This window comes from Castor canadensis, chromosome 7 (genome assembly GCF_047511655.1).
Source record: "Castor canadensis chromosome 7, mCasCan1.hap1v2, whole genome shotgun sequence".
NCBI classification, from domain to species: domain Eukaryota; kingdom Metazoa; phylum Chordata; class Mammalia; order Rodentia; family Castoridae; genus Castor; species Castor canadensis.
In genome coordinates, this window is record NC_133392.1 from 91,371,060 (window position 1) to 91,392,746 (window position 21,687).

The window sequence follows — 21,687 nt, forward strand, 5'->3', positions numbered from 1 at the left end:
CCTGATGATACAAATATTACAAAAGAAATAATTTTGTTTGTGGTACTGGGGGGCACTAAACCACTGAGCTACATCCTCAGCCCCAGAAGTAAATTTAAATAGTAAGTTATCTCTCATTATATTAGAGAGGAATGTTAGAATATAACATTACCAAGGTAATCTTAATGAAAGATATCACTAATTGCACTCATCTTTGTTCTAATTAAAAGTCTTTCTAGGGTCAATATGGTACATGCCTGTAATTCTAACAGGTAAGAGGCAAAAGTTAGTGAGACTCTTTATCAGAAAAAAGCTGGGTGTGGTAGGATATGCCTGAAATTCCAGTTATTTGGGAGGCAGAGGTAGGAGGATAGCCATCTAAGGCCAGCTCAGGGAAAAGGTTTGAGGCCCTACCTGAACAAAAAAAGCAACAAAAAAGCTAAAAGCAAAAGGACTGTGGGCATGACTGAAATGGTAGAGAGCGTGCCTCACAAGTGCAAGGCCTTCAGTTCAGTTCCCACCACAAAAAAAAGTCGTTCAAACATCACTCTGGATGCCAAATTCTTTTTCTCTTTTTTCTTTTTTTGCAGCACTGAGATTTGAACTCAGGGCCTCACACTTGCTAGGCAGGTGCTATTATTTCTTTAGCCACTCCACCAGTCCCAAATTCTTTTTCTTATAGTCTAGATTATGATATGTGGAATCAGCATCTGTATTAATTACCTTTTTGTGTTGCTATAATCATCATTTGAATCTTCCAAAGATCCTGGAAACTCAAAATTTCCAATGTGATTTTTTGCCATCTGGTTTTCTTTTGGGGAGCCTTTACCCTCAGCTGATATTCATGCAAATAAAGAATAGCAAATAAAGTTCAGAATATTAAGAAAATACTAAAATAAAATTTTGTTTATATAAACTAATATTGTCTTATATAAACTAATCTTAAAAAGTTATTTCAGAATCCGCATGACCTTTCCCATATAGATATAAAACAACACTTTCTGAAGTGAATTTCATGAAACATTAATTCATGTCAAAAGAAAATTTTTGGTCAATTAAGTTTGGGAAACACTGAACTGAGTGATACTAAACAGAAACACCTCCCCGCTGCCGACCCATGCAGACCATTCCTATAATGGGATTTCGCTTCTTATGTGCAACAGGAATCTGCAAAAGGGCATAAGTTGGGTATTACTCCAATTTGTTTTCAGAGATATTTTGCAAAAGCATCTTTTAAAACGGTGCTCTATGGATCCTTCTCTGGAAAATGCTGGTATAAAACATAGCATGTCATTTGTTATTTTACATGTATTTTCATTTATAAAATTTCCTTTCATTTAAACAGTATTCCTTCTCATAAGAAGATGTCTTTAAACATTAACATTAATGTTCTAAGTGATCTATACACATAAAAAAAGATCCACGAACATAGCAGTGTTAATTTCCCCCACAGGAATCATTTAGAAAAACCAGTAAAATATGATGCCCCCACCTACCCCAAAACAGAAACAACAATGTAAAACTTAGTAGATTCCCAGGTTCATCTTGACAGGAATACAGGACATGTCTCCATCATTACTAGTAACAGCTTAAAGCATGGTGTGCTTGCTGCTCTAGGTGTAATACTCATGCAGCGTAACAAAGCAGACACACATCCCTATTTACTTTTGCAAAAACAAAAAAAGTTTGGAGGAAAAATACAGTATCACAGATTCTCAGGAAAGGAAGTGATAACTATAAAAATGTACAACATTTGGACATAAAAACTAAAATATTTTGGAAAATTATAAAAATCAATGTTAGTTTGTGAACTATAAAAATATTTATGACCTGACAAAAATTTTATACATCAAATTACAGTATGAATATATCAACAGAAAACAGGCAATGAATAAAAACAAATATGAAAGATACAAAAATAGTCAATCAACATTATAAGATGTTCAGCTTCATGAGGAATCAGAAAAATGCTTAAGACAAAAAGGATGAGCATATTTTTCTGTCAAAATGGCAGTTTTTGAGACGGACAATATCTCAGTGTTAGAGCAAAGATATTTTACAGTCTCATGACCCAGTAGAGAAATCTGGCAATCTGTGTAAAAATATTTTTAAGAAATTTCTATCATCAATAGAATGTAGTATATTTTATAAAAAATGTAATACATATGTATGGAAAAAATTAAGTATTAACACCTCACAACACATAAGGAAATAATTCCTAGTAGATTAATGAGCCAAACCATAAAATGTTTACATAACATAAAACATTAAAGCAAACCATAAAATGTTTGCAAGGAACACAGGACCCTATTTTCATGATCTTGGGGATAAAACAGGGTTTCTGAAAAAAGAGACAAAATGACACTAACCATTAAAAGAAAATGCTGATAAATTTGACTATATTAAAATTTAAGAACTATAGTTCTGCATCTGTTTATAGAAAGCAAATAGAATCTCCCACCTGAACCAGGAGATAACAATAACTTATAATCATTTTTCTCAAATTCATTCAGAGAGTTGATATTGCGCAGCAACTAGAACTGAATTTCAATTAAAAAAGATAATGGAAATAATTTTCCAAAATTAATAGTTAAAAAAAAAAAAGAAAACATAGAGCCCAGTATCTGGAACCCTACTAAGGACTTAATTAAAAAATAAAATAAAATACTGTGCACACTATAATCATGCTGCTGAAAACAAAAGTTAAATCTTAAAAAAAAGAAACAAAAGTAAAAATAACAGCAGTCTTCTCATCTGAAATTATGTGGGTAGAAAATAATATAGAGATATCTTTGAATACCAAAAAACAACAAACAAAACTTGTCACTAGACGTTTATACTCAGTGAAAATATCTTTCAAAAATGAAGACAAAAAAAAAAAAAAGGACATTTTTGCCATGCACCAGTGGCTCACGTCTATAATCCTAGCTACTTGGGAAGCAGAGATTAGGAGGATCACTGTTTGAGGTCAGCCCAGGCAAATAGTTCAAGAGACCCTATGTCAAAAATACACAACACACACACAAAAGGGCTGGCAGAGTGGCTCAAGTGGTAGAGCACCTGTCTACCAAGCATGAAGCCTGAGTTCAAACCCAGTACTGCCTCCCCAGAAAAGAATAAGCGGTGACAGAATTTACTCTTAGCACACCTTCTTCACTACTTGAAATTTACAAGAAAATTTTCAGGCATAAAGAAATGGTAATGAAGGTAAATACAGTTATTTCTCTATTTATTTACTTACTTATTGGTACTGGGGTTTTAACTCACAGCTTCACACCTGCTAACAGGGCTCTATCAATTCAGCCAAGCTTCCAGCCCTTTTTTGCTCTGGTTATTTTGAGATGGGGTTTGGGTTTTTGCCTAGGCTAGCCTGTACCATGATCTACTTTTTTAGACTTAACTGGAATGACCACTATGAGCCACCACATATAACTTTTTTTCGGTTAAGATGGGGTGTTGCAAACTTTTTTTGGTCTGGGCTAGCCTGGAAAAATGATTCTCTGGATCTCAGCCTCTTAAGTAGCTAGGATTACAGTCATAAGCCATCAGCACCCAGCTCTTCCCTTATTTTAATGTCTTTAAAAGATAACTGTCAAAAATAAAATTGGTAACAACACAAGAGAAGAAACAGAAGTATACTTCTGTAAAGTTCTTACATGCGAAGTTAAGTATAATTTGTAAGTAGATTTCAATTAAAGTACACAATACATAGCCCAGAGTAGGAGTCACCAAATTTTGGTGTTTTGTTTTTTTTTTGGGCAGTACTGGGGTTTGAACTCAGGGCTACACGCTTGCTAGGCAGGTGCTCTACCACTTGAGCCATTCCATCAGCTCCAAGTTCTTAAAGTAGGTATCTCAGGATAGTGGGACCATAAAGTCTTTGTCACAATTACTCAACACTGTTGTTTTAGTACAAATGCAGTTATTGATAATATGAAATTGATAAGCCCAGCTCTGTTCCAATAAGTTTATTTCTAAAAAACAGACCATTGGGCATAACTTAAAATAAAAAAACAAAACAAAACAGTATTTTCTGACCTCTTACTCTAGAGAAACCACTAAAATTTTTTAAATGTAGTATAACTAATTAGCTATACTGAATAAACCAATACTAATATAAAGTTGTATCATAAATGATAGCATAATGAAACCTTCCAATACTGTTTGAAAAGGAGGAGGGAAATGGGAATATAATGAATGAGGTGAACTTGTTCAAAGTACACTGCATGCATGTATAGAATTAACACAATGAAATCCCCTTATATTGTTAATTTATGCTAATTCAAAAATAAATTTTAAAAAGAAAGCTAAAAAATTGTTTCACAAACAACTACTTAACCCCCTTAAATGGCAAGAAAATAGAAGACATGTGACAAGAAGAAAACGAGTAGCAAGCAATATGGTCTCAATATTTACATTAAATATAAATATCCCAACATCTCAAAGCTTTAGTCTTTTTTTTTGGGAGGGCTTACTGAGGACTGAACCCAGGGCCTCATATTCGCTAGGCAAGTGCTCTACCAATTGAGTTGTACCTCAATTGTACCCTCCTTTATCCTTTAAGTGATTGTCATGAATGAAAAGCAGAGACAGGCCCAGGTAAATAAGGTAAATATTTTCGCTGAACATCTCACTGGTGTCAAGTAATAGACAATAAATATAAATGTGCCTAAGATTTAAAAAGGTGATAAATTTGGGACATCATCAGATACAGCATAAGTTTAGGTGACAAGAAATATAACTAGTTAGGAAATAATATATTTAGCAGCTATAATGGATGTCATCATTAGTTTATGGGAACTTACTTCATTTATAAGTATTTAATATACCTCCTTTTCCCTTGCAAACAGTTTATTTCTTTATGTAATATGGCTGAAAAGTTCAATTAATTTTTTTTCTATTGATGCTTAGCGTATAGTCAGCTTTGTTTATGTTCATCAGGTTTTTTTCTTCCTGGTGGTACTGGAGTTTGAACTCAGGGCCTTGTGCTTGCTAGGCAGGAGGTCTACCATGTGAGCCAAGCTCCCCGCCCTTATAAGTTTAATTTTGACTGAAGTGTTTGAATTACTTGACACTTATAAAGAGTTGCATAATTAGTAAACTGGTAAGTGTAATCCAATAAAAAAATTTAAATTCTTTGAAATATATATGCTTTTCCAAATGAAAGCTGATTTTGCCTTGGCTCTACACTACTTTCCAGGATAAGATTCTTTGGGTCTCTCAATAACACCATGGTTTTACAAGGAAAATCACTTCCTTTCTCTTTTCCTGTAGCTTTAATTTTATATGAAATTAAGTAAAGGTGGTAGAATGGTAGATGTTATTTAAGTACCATGACTATTATGATTTTGTTTTTAATGTAGTACTTTGTTTTATTCTCTCCCACCTGGCAATTTGTTTTTAATCCCCAAATTTAATTGTAGCTCTTTTTATCATACCTATATTTGTAATGCCAGGTTTAAGCAGAATTTGCTCATAGACATGGTTGCTAAAACCTCTTTGCCTTTTCAATTGTAGTGAAAATTACCTTCTTCCTGACTTTTGTTAAGATCTTTCAAAGTGTTTTCTAAGGAACTGGGCTCTCTTCCGAGTTCTTCCTTTGACAAAGTTACACTAACTGGTCTGTGGATTGTTACATCAACCTTAGCAACATCATTATCAGCCTGCTGCTCCTCTAAAGTAACTACAGATGATGGTGAATAAATGTTTCCCAAGTGGTCCATTACAGGAAGCAAATATAATTCTGGTTGGAGAGCCTAAAACATACAGGAAATTTATTTTTATAAGAATAGTTGAAACAATTAAAAGCAGTGTGAGTTTAAAATCAGTGTAAGTTTAAGATGTCGTACATATGGAGGAGCAAATGATTCGAGTTTCAGTTCTGATTCTTGCTTTTTCTTCACCTAGAAATAAACAAGAAAAAATTAAAGCTTTTGTAACATTTTCCAATTATTTTTACTTCCTTTTTTTTGCAGAGGGCATGTATCTGTTGCATACAAATCAAATTTAAAAACTAGTAATCATGGCAAGATTCCACAGAATGCAGTTTCTATTCACTGTATGAAATTTATGTTATTTAATAATAATAAATATCAGTATATACTTGCATGAGCTCACATACCTGGGCCTATCCCATGTGCATTTACATATATTAGCTCAGTTAATCCTCACAATTTCATATGATAGACACTAATGTTCATAGAGAGGAAGACTGGGGTGAAGAAAAGCTAAGTAACGTGCCCAAGACTGCGTAAGTAGTGGATCCAAAAATTGGAATTCAGAACCAAGGAATCTGATTTCAGAGTCCAACCTGTCTTCTTTATTTCCTATGTGCTCAACCCATAGAGTTCATTGGTTATTTATTTATGCTAGCAAATACTGAGGGAACATTATGTCGGATAAAGTTCTCCTTGGTGAGCATATAATGATAAATAAGACAAAGTCCCTGCTCTGAGTTTATATTTCTCTTGGGTGAGCAAATACTAAGTTAAAATAAACAAATCATTTAAGATCTCAAAGTTTCTGCTCTCTCACATCTATATATGGTTTATTTCTTTAATCAAGATTTTCTATACTTAAGCTGGGTGTGGCAGCCCATGGTTGTAACTCCAGCTACTTGGGAGGTGGAGCCAGGAAGATTATGAGTTTCAGGTCAGACCTGGCAAACTTAGGGAGACCCTATTTCAAAACAAAATAAAATAAAAGGGCTGGGGCATGGCTCTAATTGTAGACTGCTACTTTGTGAGGCCCAGGGCTTAACCCCAGTACCACAAACAAAAGGAAAAAAAAGATTCTCCATATTTAAACTTTTTAAATGTAGTATATTATTATTCCACTCAAGTTAAAAAATTACATTTTGCTTCATAAGAATAAAATAGGCAAATGTAATAGAGTAAGTTGGAGAAAGAACATCTGAAAACTAGATGGTCAGGGAAGGTCCTATTCAAAAGGTCTTTAGCTGAGACCTGAATTCTGAAAGCAGCAGCTAGCTTCCCAAAACTCAGGGGTGGGGGGGAGTGATTGCCAGATAGGTGCAAGAGCAAAGACCATAAATCAGAATTGAATTTGCATATTTGAGGACCAAAGGAAGATGTCTGGAGCTGAAGTGTGCAGGACCAAGGAGTAAATGGTAGCAGAGGCAGCTTATTCTTTGGGCTGTCCTTATCTCTTGCCTAAACCACTATAAAAACCTAACTGGAATTCCTGTCTCCAGTCTCTTCCTACATCAATCCATTCTTCTTAAATGAGGCCCAATTAAGTTTACAAAAGGCTCTAATCACTCTTTTGCTCAAAAACTCCAACACTTCATTTAGTGTGGCAGTCAAGACCTTTACCAACCTATTTTATAACTCTACTATTCCTGTCTCAAAGTTTATGTATGTTATCTCATTGCTGAGGAGGCTGAGGCAGGATTGTGAGTTCGAGGCCAGTCTGAGCTACATAGCAAGACCCTGTCCCCCAAATAAATAAATAAGAAAAAAGAATTATCTACTCTTCCTTAGTTACCTGCTTTTCTACTTCTGTGCTCATTCTATTTTCTCTACTCTGAAAACTTTTCATCTATGCAGAACCAAATACTTATCTTTTAAGACCCTGAGTCCATTCTTCCTCAAAGTTCCCCACCTCCCCACTTCCCTGCTGGAAGTACTCTCTTTTTTCCTGAATATATAAGATGATATTTAATTAATTTATTTTATATATCATATCTTCACTGCTATGCTGAATACACTTTAACAGCAGGATCCATATTCAATTCTTTTGTTCTAGTTTTACATACAGAAAAACATCCATAAATACCTGTTGAAGATAAAACAAAATATTAGGATTTTAGAAGTTGACCTAAACTATCTCTAAGGTCCTTTCCAATCTGGAATTCAGTCATTGGTACTTTAAAATTGACATATCATTTAAAAAAATTGTCATATCATGGAAAAGAACAAAAATTTATGTTTCTTTTCTTCCCTGTTTGAAGAAGACTAACTTAATCAGTAAATTAATACTCTATCATATTAAATAGAACCTCAATGACAAAACTTGTTCAAATTTAGCTGTTAATTCAAGAATCTTATATTGCAAATTACAGTATTACTTTGGGGGGAAATGCCTATTTTTTTCCATTATCAATTGATTTTTTAATTTATTTGATGAACATTGAACACTTCTAAATGCAAAGTACCTTGTCAGGCATTGGTTATAAATACAATGGTGATTAAAGTCTCAACCTACAAGGAGCTAAAATTCATGGTGGAATTAGATGCTAAATAATCACATATATGAGCATCTGATAATGACATGCTAACTTGAGTGGAATAAAAATACACTGCATTTTTAGAAGCTTAAATATGGAAAATCTTGATGAGGAAATAAACCTAATATAGAAATGAGAGAGCAGAAACTTTGAGATCTGATGGCTTGTTAAGATTCAGGATTTCAGTTAATAACATTCTCTACTTAGAAAATCCTGTCACTAAATCATGGAAACTACCAATAGGAGAGCTAAGCAGATAATATCTGACACCAAAACCATGGTGGAGACATATCATTTTCACACCAAACTTTTGGGTTGTGGCCCAAGCAATGAAAACCCAATTTTTTTTTTCAGATCACAAGTAATTATTTAATACATTTTAAAAACTACCATATAAATTAAAAAATATAGGGCTGGGCATGGTGGCTCATGACTGCAATTCCAGTTACTTAAGATGCAGAAGTTGGGAAGATTATGTTTTGAGGCCCACCTGGGCAAAAAAGTAAGTGAGACCCCATTTTCAATCAACATCAGGCATGGAGGCTGGTGCCTATAATCTCAGCTATGCTGGAGGTGTAGGTAGGAGGACTATTGTCCAAGGCCAGCCCCAGGCAAAAAACACAGACCCCATCTGAAAGATAGCTAAAGCAAAAATGGCTGGGCACATGGCTCAAGTAGTACAGCACCTGCCTGGAAAGTACAAAGCTCTGAGTTCAAGTCCTAATACTGCTAAAGCAAATAACTAAAAATGTATGCATTCCTTACATGATTAAACTTGAAATGTCTTCCTTTTCTTCTCAAGGAAATACACACACATTAAACAACATTATTTCAGTGCCAGATAATATGCCAATGAGATGCATCTTTCATGATCTGTGTGTTTAGTGATGTCTCCATTTTCATTATAGTTTGGATGGATTACACATCTCATAACATTAAGAAATACAATTTGATAAGGTATGCTTTCCTTTAATTAGAAGGAAAAAATTAGGAAAACTTACCACAGCTAAATTATTTCCGATGCATTTCAGAAATAAAAATTTTTCTGCAACAGCATCTTCACCAAGAAACTCACCAAGGCGCTCCCTTAGGGCTTGTAAAGTAAGCTGAGGAGACACTCTGAAAGATCATGAAGTTGTCTCACAATGTAAAAGCGAATAGATTTTGGATATACTAATGATTCAGTAACTTACTTTAGTCATCTATCTCAAACATAAGTAGTGATTTAACGCATCAGATGTATCATAATGTATTATGTGTCTACAGAACTTGGCACTTGACAGGTCTTCAGTAAGTAGTTTTCAATATAAATGATTAAAAGTCTGTCTTTTAGCAGGGCATGGTGGCTCATGCCTATAATCCCTCATCATCCCAGTTACTGGAGAGGCCACAGGTAGGGAGGATCACAGTCTGAGGTTGGCCCCTGAGGAAAGAGACCCTATCTGAAAAATAACCTAAAGCAGAATGTGCTAGAGGTGTGCCTCAAGCAACAGGATGCTAAACCTCAGTACTAACAATAACAACAAAAAGTCTCTTTTAAAATTATGCAAATGAATACTACTTGTAAAAATCCTTTTTATATGGAAAAGGAAAATGATTATTTTGCTAATCTACCTCCAAGTTTTATGATTAAAACAAAACTTTGCTATAGAATTTATGTACTTTCAGTCATATGTCAGAGAATGATTTAGCTATAGATGTTTTGGATGTTTAGCAATAGTAGCTAGGTATACCTTTGCTTTCTTCAATGTATAAAATTTGAAGTCACCACTTATGTTTTTCTTCTATGTTCTTGTTTCTCTAATCTTACAGGAAATATTAGAGAACTCATTCATTGATCCACTGTTTAGTCCACAAATATTTACTGAGCATCTATTATGTTTAGAAATTACCCCAAAGGATGGGAATATGGTAATCAACAAAACAAAAATTTCTACTCCCATGGACCTTATAATCTAGAGTGAGAGAAAAGTTAGCAAAGCACCCAGTAAAACATGTAATTCAAAGATACTGCCAAGTAATACAGGGAGAAAGTCAGAGAAAAGGGAACTATACCTGCTATTTAAAATACAGTGATCAGAGAATATACACACAAAAAGGTAACATTTGAGTAAATACCTGAAGGAAATAAGACAGCATATAGGAAGGGACAAAAAAGAATAGAAAGTCCTGAGGTAGGGCTGTTTCTGGAATGTTCCAGAACAGAAAGGAGATTGATGAGGTAGAAGAAAGTGATGGGGAAGTTTAGAAGTACACTCAAGAGAGTGGCAAAAATGGTGGTGTATATCTCTAATCCCATCTACTAGGCACAGACAGGAGGATCATGGTTGGAGGCCAGTCCGGGCAAAAGTTAGTGAGACGCCCATCTCAAAAACAAGTCAGGTAAGAGGGCACACCCCTGTAGACCAGCTACTCAGGAGGTGAAGGTAGGAAGATTGAGGTCTGAGGGCACCCTGGGCAAAGTTAGTGTGAGACCTTATCTGAAAAACAAACTAAATGCAAAAGAACTGAGGGTATGGCTCAAGTGGTAGAGCACTTATTTAGTAAGCATAAGGTCCTGAGTTCAATCTCCAGTACTGGAGGGAAGGGGAGGGGGAGGGGAGAGACAGAGAGAGAGAGAGAGAGAGAGAGAGAGAGAAGGAATACAGGTGGTCTGATTGTGTAGTATCGTGTGTTTCTATGAATATGAAAATACACATATTTGTTTATATTTGTAAACAATTTTAAGAGCATTGTTGATATTTTAACTATTATTCATAACTTTTCAACAGGTTTTTAACTGTAGATAACTTCTCTTGTCAATTCAGTTTTTTGAGACAAGATCTTGCTATGTAGCTCAGGCTGACTTCAAACTCACTATTCTGTCTCAGTCTTCCAAGTGCTAGGATACAGGTGTGCACCACCATGCCCACCTAACTTCTCTGTTAATTCTTTTTGTGTATAATCTTAGTAAAACACAAGTCATACACCATTTTATGGGTGGTAGTATTCTGGCCAAGTGACATTTTTTCCTATAGTAATGTTTGATTTAACTGTTACATAGTACTATTTCTTTTTTTTCCTTTTTGGAAGTACTGGAGTTTGAACTCACTCTTGCCAGGAAGGTGTGCTACCACTTGAGCCACATATGTACTATTTCTTACTAGTATTTATTAAATTAGGAATAAATCCATCCCATGGACCAAATGTTTTTTACCTTTAGTTTTTAAATTTCAGAAAACATATTTCTCTGTAGAAAAAAATACTCTTTTTTCAGGTACCTTTGTTACATGACCACAAAATACTTACCTTATAAATCCAGCAGAAATAAATTTGTTAATAACTTCTATTGAAATAGTATTTAACTTATAGTTCCATGATCCTTCAGGGACATAAAAAACATGAAGTTCCACCAACTGAATAAGAAGAACATCAGTTAAAATATTTCTAAATTGGAAAAAAAAATCAATTGATGTCCTACAGAATTTTAAATTTAATAAACATAATTGAAATTCATATGGAATATATGCATTTCTCTGAAGCACAAACAAAAAACAATAAAAAAACAAGATAAAGAACCAAACGTTTGTTGGCTGCTTGGCACTTGGGGTAGAAAACAATATCATAGACATAATTGGCTCCTAGATTATCCCAGCACCCTTGATAAATGGTGTTCTTTCTACGGCCTGTAGTGAAAATCATAGGTGGTAAAGACCACTTTCCTTCTCACCAACCTTTATCCCTCCTCCACTTCCCCATACTCTCAATTCCACTGAAGTGACCTATGGAATCCTGTCCTTGGAACATCATCTCCCTTCTGGAGTTGTAAGGGTTATTAACTCTTAGCACCTACAAAAGGGTTAATACCCTGTTTGGGGGAACATATTTGTTCCTCAGGATTCCCGAAAGAAGGCGGTTTTGTTGCAGGGCCTGTCTATAAGTGCTTCTGTGCTTGACAAATGGTCAACTTTTCTATGAATGTTCTGTTGTGACTAATTAGAAGCTCTCTATTCAGAATATTTAGGTTACTATCACAGAAACAACAATTATGGCATAGCGAGTCTCATTGTTTAGACTAAAGAAGGTTGATAACCACTGAACATTTAAAGTCAAAGGATTTGTAAGGGAGGGGGTGGGGGCAGTGGGGAGAAATGAACCAATCCTTGCATGCACATATGAATAATAAAAGAAAAATGAAAAAAAAAATTAAAAAAAAACAGCCTTAATAAGCTATCACTCACAAATATACAATTCACATGCCAAAATAAATAAATAAATAAATAAATAAATAAATAAATAAATAAAGTCAAAGGATTTAAATGGTCATATTAACTGCAACATTAAGTGAGAAAACTTTAAAAGTTTGAATATGACCTACTATTAGTAAAATTAGCAATTTTTAGAGGAAAATTGCAGTTCTTGAACTGTAGGTTTTGCATAAGTTGTTTTATAAACCAAATAAATAACTTCTATACTTCTGATGATGAAATACTAACCTACCATTTAAATGTTGGCCATATGCTGCATTTTGAACAGCAGAGCATTAAAAAGACCACTCTCTAGCTAAACTACTAAGTAATCACAAAGCCTTAAGAAATCAGAGGGCTGAGGGCAGTGGCACCAGAAGTAGAGTGTATGCCTAGTAAGCATGAAGCCCTGAAGTTCAAATCCCACTACCATAAAAAAATTAGTAATAATAATAATAATAATCATAATCATAATAATGAGAAAGTAGTAGGAGATAAAGTTAGGGGAAAAGGAGATAAAGAGAGTACAAATTAAGTAGGGTCTTTGGGCCATAGTAAGGTTTTTACTTTGGGAAGTAAGTACAGGGTTTTAATATTTTACACTTTTGTTTCATATGAAAAATTCTACATAGATATATACAAATGAAATATTATGAATGTCCAAATATCTATAATTTATATTTGAAAGCTGACATTTTGCTATGCTTATTCATTCTGTTTCTTGATAGAACAAAGTAAATTAGACATGATAATATATTCCTAAATACTTTGGCACCCATCTTTTAAAAATAAGGACTTCACTGATACAATTACTACTTTCATATCTAGAAATTAACAATCTTAATGTCAATCTTAATATTCAGTCCATTGTCAAATTTTCCCAGTGGTCCAATTATCCTAGAGATATTTTTTCAATCTACAATTTAATCAAAAATCACATACTGGAAGCCAGGCATGACTATAATACCAGCACTCAAGAGGCTAAGAGAGAAGGATAGTTACGCTTAAGGCCAGGAAGCTACAAAGTAAAACCTGTCTCAAACCCCACCCAGTCCCCTGAAAAAAAGTCACATATTGCATTTGGTTGTTATGTACTCTTAAAACCTTAACCTCAAAGTTTCCCAAACCTGTTTTTTAACGTTCATGGCATTGAGTTTGAGTCAGTTATCTTACAGAATGTTCTGCAGTTTGAATTTACCCTTATGTGTTATTTAACCTATTTCTGCAATCCCTCCACCTCCTTGACAATTAACTGTCCTGCCATCAAATGACACAGGTTAACCATGTGGGGATGAGAATATATTATGAATGGTGCCCTCTATTTCACATTGCATTATATCAGGAAACAAATAATGCTTTCTTTTAAAATATTTACAAATGTAACAACTTGGGTTAAGAGAATACCCAAAACAGTGTCGGGGCAAGAAAAGGAGCCAGTTACGAAGCTTTAGAGAAATTAAAGCGTGAGATATGGTGACTCAGGCCAATGTGCTAGTAGTAAATAGGTAGTCCTGGCAGTGGTATCTATAAATCAGCCCACGAATTCAATTCTACTATTCTTGACCTGGCTACTAAAGCAGACAATCTTGGTACTTCATGGGCTTCGACCTTATTCCTTAGAGCAGGGCCAACTGTATTCATACGGAGATATGCACATACAAAAACATTAGTAATTAGTTTACTGTATGGGGCATGCGACTAGACAACAATGCACTCTGCCTCCAAATCAATCACTTCATTTGCTCTCACACAAGTATGTAAGAAGAATCAAGTATGACTCTAAAGCATTTGGACTCAAATACTAAAAGGACAGATTTGTTATCACCTGAGATGGGGAAAGTCACAGATGGTACATATTTCTGAGAGAGGAAAAAGATCTAGTTTCAGACATGTTAAGTTTGAGATGGCTATTCATTATCTAAATGGAGATGTCAAGTAGTCAGTTGAAAAATGCATACATGAAACTGGTTTTTGAGAAAAAGGACTGAGATGGGAATAAAAATGTGGAAATACTTATCCTAAAGTTGGTATGTAAATCTATTAGACTGGATGAGACTATAAAGTAATGAGTGCAGAAAGAGAAGAGAACAAAGAGCTGAACCCTGAGATAATTCAATATTAAGAGGTCAGGAAGAAGATGAAGATCCAGGAAAAAAAAAAAAAAGACTAGGAATGAATAACCAGGGATGTATGAAGAAACCCATGACAATGTGTATGCTAGAAGCAAAGTGAAGGAATTATATCAAGGATGAGAAAGTGATTGTGTCAACTGTGATGCACAGATAGAACAAGTATGTTTAGAACAAGAATTAACCAACAGATCTAGTAATGAAGAGATGAGTTTAACAGTAGTTTTATGACAGGTGAAAACTTGATTGGAAGTATTTTAAGAGAGAATGGGGAGAAGGTATTGGGGGTTTGAGAAGGTATGAAATACTTGGGTAGAAGAGGGGAAGAGTAGAGTGACTGAGTGGCAGATAGAATGACTGCCAAACAGCAAAAGATTCCACTTGAGATACATGGCCACGAATTTAAAATTAGGATAGTCCTTATGCTGGTATGTTTCTCCAGCTATACTCAGCTACTCAATGGAGTAGAAAGGAATTAACCAGTTTTTGTTTTTCAAAGAGTACAATGAAGCAAGACAGGGCCAGGAGTCAAAAGTATGAGCAAAAGAGTAATCAAAATTGCTCTATGAAATTTAGGATATGGAGGATATCACCAGTTGAGAAACAGTAAAAAAAGGTGATAGGATCAATTCATTGGAAGTCTCCATACAGAGTACTAGAGAAAATGAGCTAGAAATGCAAGAAACACAATCAGATAAGGGACACACGAAGTTTGAATCATGTAAATTTTTTTGTGGGACTGGGGTTTGAACTCAGGATTCTGCACTTGCAAAGTAGGTGGCACTCTACTGCTTGAGTCACACCTCCAATCTACTTTGCTCTAGTTATTTTGGAATTGGGGTTCTCACAAACTATTTGCCCAGTCTGGTCTCAAATTGTGATTCTCCTGACTTCAGCCTCCCAAGGAGGTAGGATTACAGGCGTGAGCCACTGGTGCCTGGTCACATTTTACTTATCAAAACTTTTCAAAACCAATGACAAGCATAATTTTCTTACCTCTGATGAGGAAGGTCGACTTGGATTGAGCGACATACTCACCAATGTCTGAATAGAATAATTATCAGTTGGATTTTTGTTGTTGTTTTTTTTTTTTAAATCTCTCTTCGTTTAAGTAGTATTAAACAAATATTAAATAAATTTTTGGCTTGTTTGAGATAGCATTCCACTTATTTCTGATCTCTGATTTGTTCAAAAAGTAAAAACAAAAACACAAAAAGCTTTAAAATAGGCTGAAATGGAAACTTAGAAATGTATATAATTTTATTGTGCTAATTAAAAGACTTATTTCTGAGCTAGGTGCCAATGGCTTAGACCTGTAATCCTAGTTACTCAGGAGACAGAGATCAGGAAGATCAAAGCCAGCTCAGGCAAATAGTTCGCAAGACCTACCTTGAAAAAACTCTTCACGTTAGTGGAGTGGCTCAAGGTGAGTTCAAACCCCAGTACCACAAAAGAAAAAAAAAAAAAAAAAAGACACTTCTGGTGAGTAGGCTGGTAATTGCAATGGAATGAACATATGTTCATCTATATTCTATATAGATGGTCCCCAGCTTATGATGGTAGGAAAGCAATGCTGGACTTCAAATTTAGAGCTTCAATGTTTTCTTGGCTGGCAATGTGTGGTTTGATAATCGCTTGCAATTCTGGGCAAAAGCAGTGAGCCACAAGATCATAAGAGTGAACAGGTAATATTCTGTATGGTACTGTTGCTAAGAAACAATATTCAGCAGGTTAGGTATATTAAATACATTTGATATTTTACTTATAATTGCTTTATCAGAATATAACTTCATCTTAAGTCAAGGATAATTAAGTAAACTGGTACATTATATTACAATGGACTTCTGACCAGAACATATTTTACTAAACAATTCATTTTCTCAGTTTCAAATATAAGTTAAATATACAGAATTTTTGTAACATAGAAATATACTTTTGGAAGTGGAAAGACTGAATTTCATACAAATGGGTGTTGAATGATGAAAATTGTTTCCTATATGCATTTCTTTTCAGGCTTAGGTGTCTTAATAAATGTAAACAATCATTCCAGATAAAAATACTGGTTTTTATTTTAAATATATCAGGTATCATTTGTATATCATTTCCTGTGTTTTTCTCATGGAATTTATGGCAGTGTTTAGGAATGCATGATAATATGACACATAAATATAGAGTAAAAATTGAAAAATAAGGTAGCTGAATTATTACTCTAGAAAGGAATCCTCAAAGTTGGCCAGTCCTTAAGGATAAACTAATTATACTAATGTCACAGTAGAGGCTTTTTTTTTTTTTTTTTTTTTTTTGAGATTTCAAAGCACTGTTCTGTCTTGGCTTATATTAAAAATTATTTCCTGGGATATTCAATCTTCTAAACCACTTTTACATTTTACTTCCTATATAAATTTCTTAGAATAATTAAAAACTTAAAATGTGATTTATCATTTTGACCATTTTCAGCACTACTTTAAATACATGAATATTTTAAGAAAACATTTATATAGCTCCATTTTTATGTCTATTCAAAAGCTCTTTCTCCCATTGTACTGATTAATATTACTCTGTTATGAATCTAAATGAAGCATGACTCAGATACATTTATGGTCACTTTCTAACAGATAAGAATTAGTGGTAATAATCTATAATTATTATAGTGCATGGGAATTCATCCATTGGAATGCAAATTAAGAAACTAAAATTTTCATTTTTGTAGAAATATTAAAAACTTGGTATTTTAATTCAGAACAAATTTTAATTAAGAAAGCTCAAGACAGATCAATAAAGACATGCTTTACTATTGTCCTAAGGTAAACTTCCCTGCTATATTATTCTTTCTAAAGAACAGCAAAGAAGCCATATTTTGAGCTATTAGAACTACTATTTTCATGGTTTTCTTTTTGGTGGTACTGGGGTTTGAACTCAGGGCCTGTGTTTGTTAGGCAGGCACTCTACCACTTGAGCCATTCCTCCAGTCCTTTTTGTTGGTTATTTGAGGTAGGGTCTTGCTTTATGCCCAGGGTAGTCTAGACCTATGATTCTCTTATTTGTGCTTCCCACATAGCAGGGATGATAGGCATACCTAGTCATCAGCTGAAATGGAATCTTCTGAATTTTTGCTTGGGCTGACCCCAAACTGTGATCCACCTCATCTCAGTCTCCTGAGTATATAGGCTTGGGGCACCATGCCCAGCTTACTTTTGTCACTTCTGACTGAAGAGCTGGAAACAAAATCTTGGGCTGGCTGGCCAGAAACAAAATGGCCTGATATAAAAAGATGAGCCCTTAGGAGTTGGAATTGGGTGAAAAGCTCAATATTCAAGTATTAGTTGGTAGATATTGAAGCAAAAAGAATGTTGAAAGAAGTCATGAAGTATTATCATAGCCATGAGAGAGCTCAAATTGTGAAAAAACTAAAATTATTTATAAACGGAAATAGCAAAAAGACATTAAAAATAGAGTAACTGAACTCATTATGGCAACAAAATACATAGCTGTTTCATGTTTATAACTAGGCATTATAGGGAAGGGTTAAGAATTCTTACTGTCTGAGCCTTGGATCTACTTCCAGTTTGGTCCATCAGTAGGACAGTTCTTATTTTTGGAATTCCAAGGAGAATCTATCTCCAGTATACTCTGTGTTGGTCATTACATTGCTTCAAATAACTTAAGTCTTTCCTATTACAGCCAAGAGGCTACTTAAAACTGTAGGCAGGCTTAGAATTTATAGTTGATCCTAACCATTTCACATACTAAATCCTGACGTATAACATTTGGAATTTTCAAATTTTTTACCTATTATTAATTAGCTAACGAACAAAATAATGCCAACACTTCAAAGAAAAGGAAACTCAATGAGCAAAGATAAAGTGATTGTAGAGTTCCAATCTAATCTCACGTTGAGTACAAAATTTTGGCCAGTAACTCCCTACTGAAATGGGAAATCAACTTTTTCTTGCATACTAATTCCTATCCACTGGTACTGAATTTCTAAAAGTGAGTTAGTAAGCTGAGTAGTAGCTCAGTGGCACAGCACTTGTCTAACATGTGCAAGGCTATGGATTTGACTCCCAGAATCACACAATAAATAAAAGTTACTGAAAAGTACACTATATTGGCTTTTTGTCACTGTGACAAAATAACTTAAAAGAGGAATGATTTATTTCAGCTTAGTTTCAGAGGCTTCAGTCATCTTTAGTTCTGTTGATTCTGGGGCCATGATGAGGTAGAAAATGACAGTGGTAGGAACATGTGGCAGATGCTGCTCACCTCATGGCAGACAAGGAGAGAGCAAGAATGCCTGCCCTAGTGACTTCTCCTTTCCCCTCTTTATTCTATCCAGGATCCTAGCTTATGGGATGTGGTCAACCACATTCAGAGCACTTCTTTCTGCTCAGTTAATCTTCTCTAGAAACACTCTCACAGACACAGGCAAGTCTCAATTCAATCAAGTTGACAATAAAGTTTAACCATCACAGGCCCCAAGGCTGCATCTGGCCTAAGTACAAGTGCTGAAAAAAGTATAGAAACTGATTATCACAGTCAAGTGTGGGTTTGGGAAGGATGACTTTTAAAGTAGCAGAGCTGAAAATCAAGCTTAAGAATATCTGATACTCTGTTCAGTGCCTAGAAATAGGATTCTGATAATGTTTAGTTCCTGTCTTATTTGATAATAGGGCATACAAAAAGATGCCCCATGGGTGGTAGAAATTCTAATATTTAAATCGGGAACCTGACATGGGCTATATTTAAACATACAAATATAGTCTACTATATTAGTGTATTAGTATTTCACACAAATTAAATGAATTGGGAGCTAGGTTTCTTTCTTTCCTCTTTTCTATTTTTGGTGCTGAGGCTCAAGCTCAGGGCCTTGCCATGCTACATTCTAGCCCTGGGGCCAGGTTTGTAGTCCTATACACCCTCCAAGACCATTCACTGGTCTGAGACTCACTGTCTATGTGAGGAAAGTGACATGGACTCTAAAATTCTTTGATTATCTGAGGAGTGGGAAGTGATAAGGGATAGTTATCACTATCAGAATATAGTCAAATTCATGCCACAAGATGGGAGTACTTCTTGACATAATTCTTGATTATTAAATCATCAAGACATGAAGTCAATCTGATCAGGATAAATTGTTACATCTATGTCTTGAGAATTTTGCTTTATCTAATTCGTGGTTAACCTGTAAATAAGGTTTTAATCCATTTAAATGGTTGTTTTAGGTAAACAGGTTAAAATGCCTGAAGGCACTCCAAACTTGTATATATTTAAGGTCCTTAATATAGGACTAACTGAAGAATGAAGTCTTATTTTTTATATAGGTTGCTAATGTAGACAAAAAATTTTGGCATGCTTGTCTTGATTTGGGATTTTCTCAGGTCATATAGGCACATTTTAGATGAAGGGTCTCACAGAGAGTAACTGATGATACAGGATTAGAATCTATATTAGAAAAAGGAATTACACATTTTTTTCATATCTCCCTTTTGAGCAAGTATAGTTTTTATAATTCTAATACCTCAATAGGATATTTTCAGCTAATTTCTGTTCAAATACAAAAATTATATAAATTTTTAAAGGGCTAGAATTATCTTCTTGCCAGCATAAACCTGAACTAAGATGCACAATACAACTGATGCGTCTCTTCCTAACTGGTATTTGAATGCCTAGTTACAGAGTCTCTCAAAGTTTATATTCCAAAAGCAGACAAAGTTTAAGAATGAAAATGATTCAGTTTTAAGTATAAGGTTGGATGCAGAAAACAAAACCTTCTCTCGTTCTTGGGGATTGTACTAGTCAACAGTGTCAACACACAATGGAAACATAAGCATGGGTTTATAAACAGAAGTAGAAAGAATACTTTTATCCTCTTTGTTTATGAAGGAATACACAGTTTTTTAACTATACCCATGTCCAGTGATAAAAGACTGATCATTTCCCCATGTACCTTTCGTTAAGCCTCTAGAAAGGGACAACAGCAAAAAAACCCACTTTTTATCATTTTTTGGAGAATTATAACTACTAAACTACATTAGTCAGCTTTTCAATGTGACAAAATATCTTAAACAACTTATCGGGAGATAAGATTTATTTGGGCTCATGATTTCAGAGGTTTCAGTACACAGTCACTTAGCCCTGTTGCTTTGGGCCTATAGCAGCACAGTACACCTTGGCAGAGTAGATGCTCGCTTCATAGCAGCCAGGAAGTGAAGCAGAGGAAGGGGCCAGAGTCCTAATATCCCATTCAAGAGTACACTTCTAATGACCTTTCTTTCACTAGGGCTCTCTTAAGGTTCTACCACCTACAAATAGCATCACAGACTGGTGACTAAGCCTTTAGTACATGGGTGTTTGGGGGAACATTTAACATCCAAACCATAACATGAGATGAAGGCTAATATTGTAAGGAAAAAGAAAAAAATGTTAATTTTTAAAAATAAATATATTTAATGTTACCTCATTCCCTGAACATGGATAATATCCATAGATGGTGAGCTAAAAATACAATGAAGTTTTCTGACCCACCCTATTACTAGGTATCTTACCGCCTTTTAGTATTTTTTCTAATCAAATTTCTGTATAGTTCTATATTTAGTTATGAAAACTACTTACTACTCCAATATATGGGCAATTCCACAGAAAGAACTACATTACCTGTATGACAGGATAAAAATTAAGAGACAAAGTTCTGGTTTTTTTCTTCCACAAACTAGCTGTACACCCACAAGCATTCATTCGCTACAAACTTCAATTTCTTTAGTAATTATAAACAGAATAATATAAATTCATTCTTTGAGAAAGGATTCCACATTGTGAAATCTCCCTTTAAAGAGATCTGGTGCTTAAACCGCAAGGCGTGTGAATCTTAAAAGCATTTTATTTATGCAAATACTGAACTAAGACCCAGTGAACTGAAGAACTTAAGTACTAGTTGAGTAAGGTAAAGATCCCAGGTAAATTTAAATGGATGATGCTCTGCTGACAAAATATAAAATGACAGATTTCTTCTTGCATTTTCTTGCTACTCATTATTATATCCTGTCATGATCAAATTGGTTTTAGAACATGGTCTGTCTTTTACCGTCTAAAATGTAAATTCCTATGG

The 21,687-nt window shown here is 34.6% G+C and overlaps 1 protein-coding gene across 6 annotated transcripts in view; it reads right to left on the minus strand.

Annotated features, from left to right (window-relative positions):
* The window catches only part of Spata1 (spermatogenesis associated 1), a 104,019-nt gene that overhangs the window by 80,684 nt on the left and 1,648 nt on the right, over positions 1-21,687 (minus strand). For all 6 annotated transcript variants that reach the window (XR_012449835.1, XM_074079584.1, XM_074079583.1 and 3 more), the window contains exons 2-6: positions 11,516-11,622; positions 9,229-9,346; positions 5,829-5,882; positions 5,507-5,735; positions 703-814 (exon numbers count right to left, since the gene is read on the minus strand). Coding sequence is in view for 5 of the 6 variants with exons in the window: in XM_074079584.1 (XP_073935685.1) it covers positions 703-814; positions 5,507-5,735; positions 5,829-5,882; positions 9,229-9,346; positions 11,516-11,622 (620 nt within the window). In the remaining variant the exon portion in view is untranslated. The remainder of the gene's footprint in view (positions 1-702; positions 815-5,506; positions 5,736-5,828; positions 5,883-9,228; positions 9,347-11,515; positions 11,623-21,687) is intronic.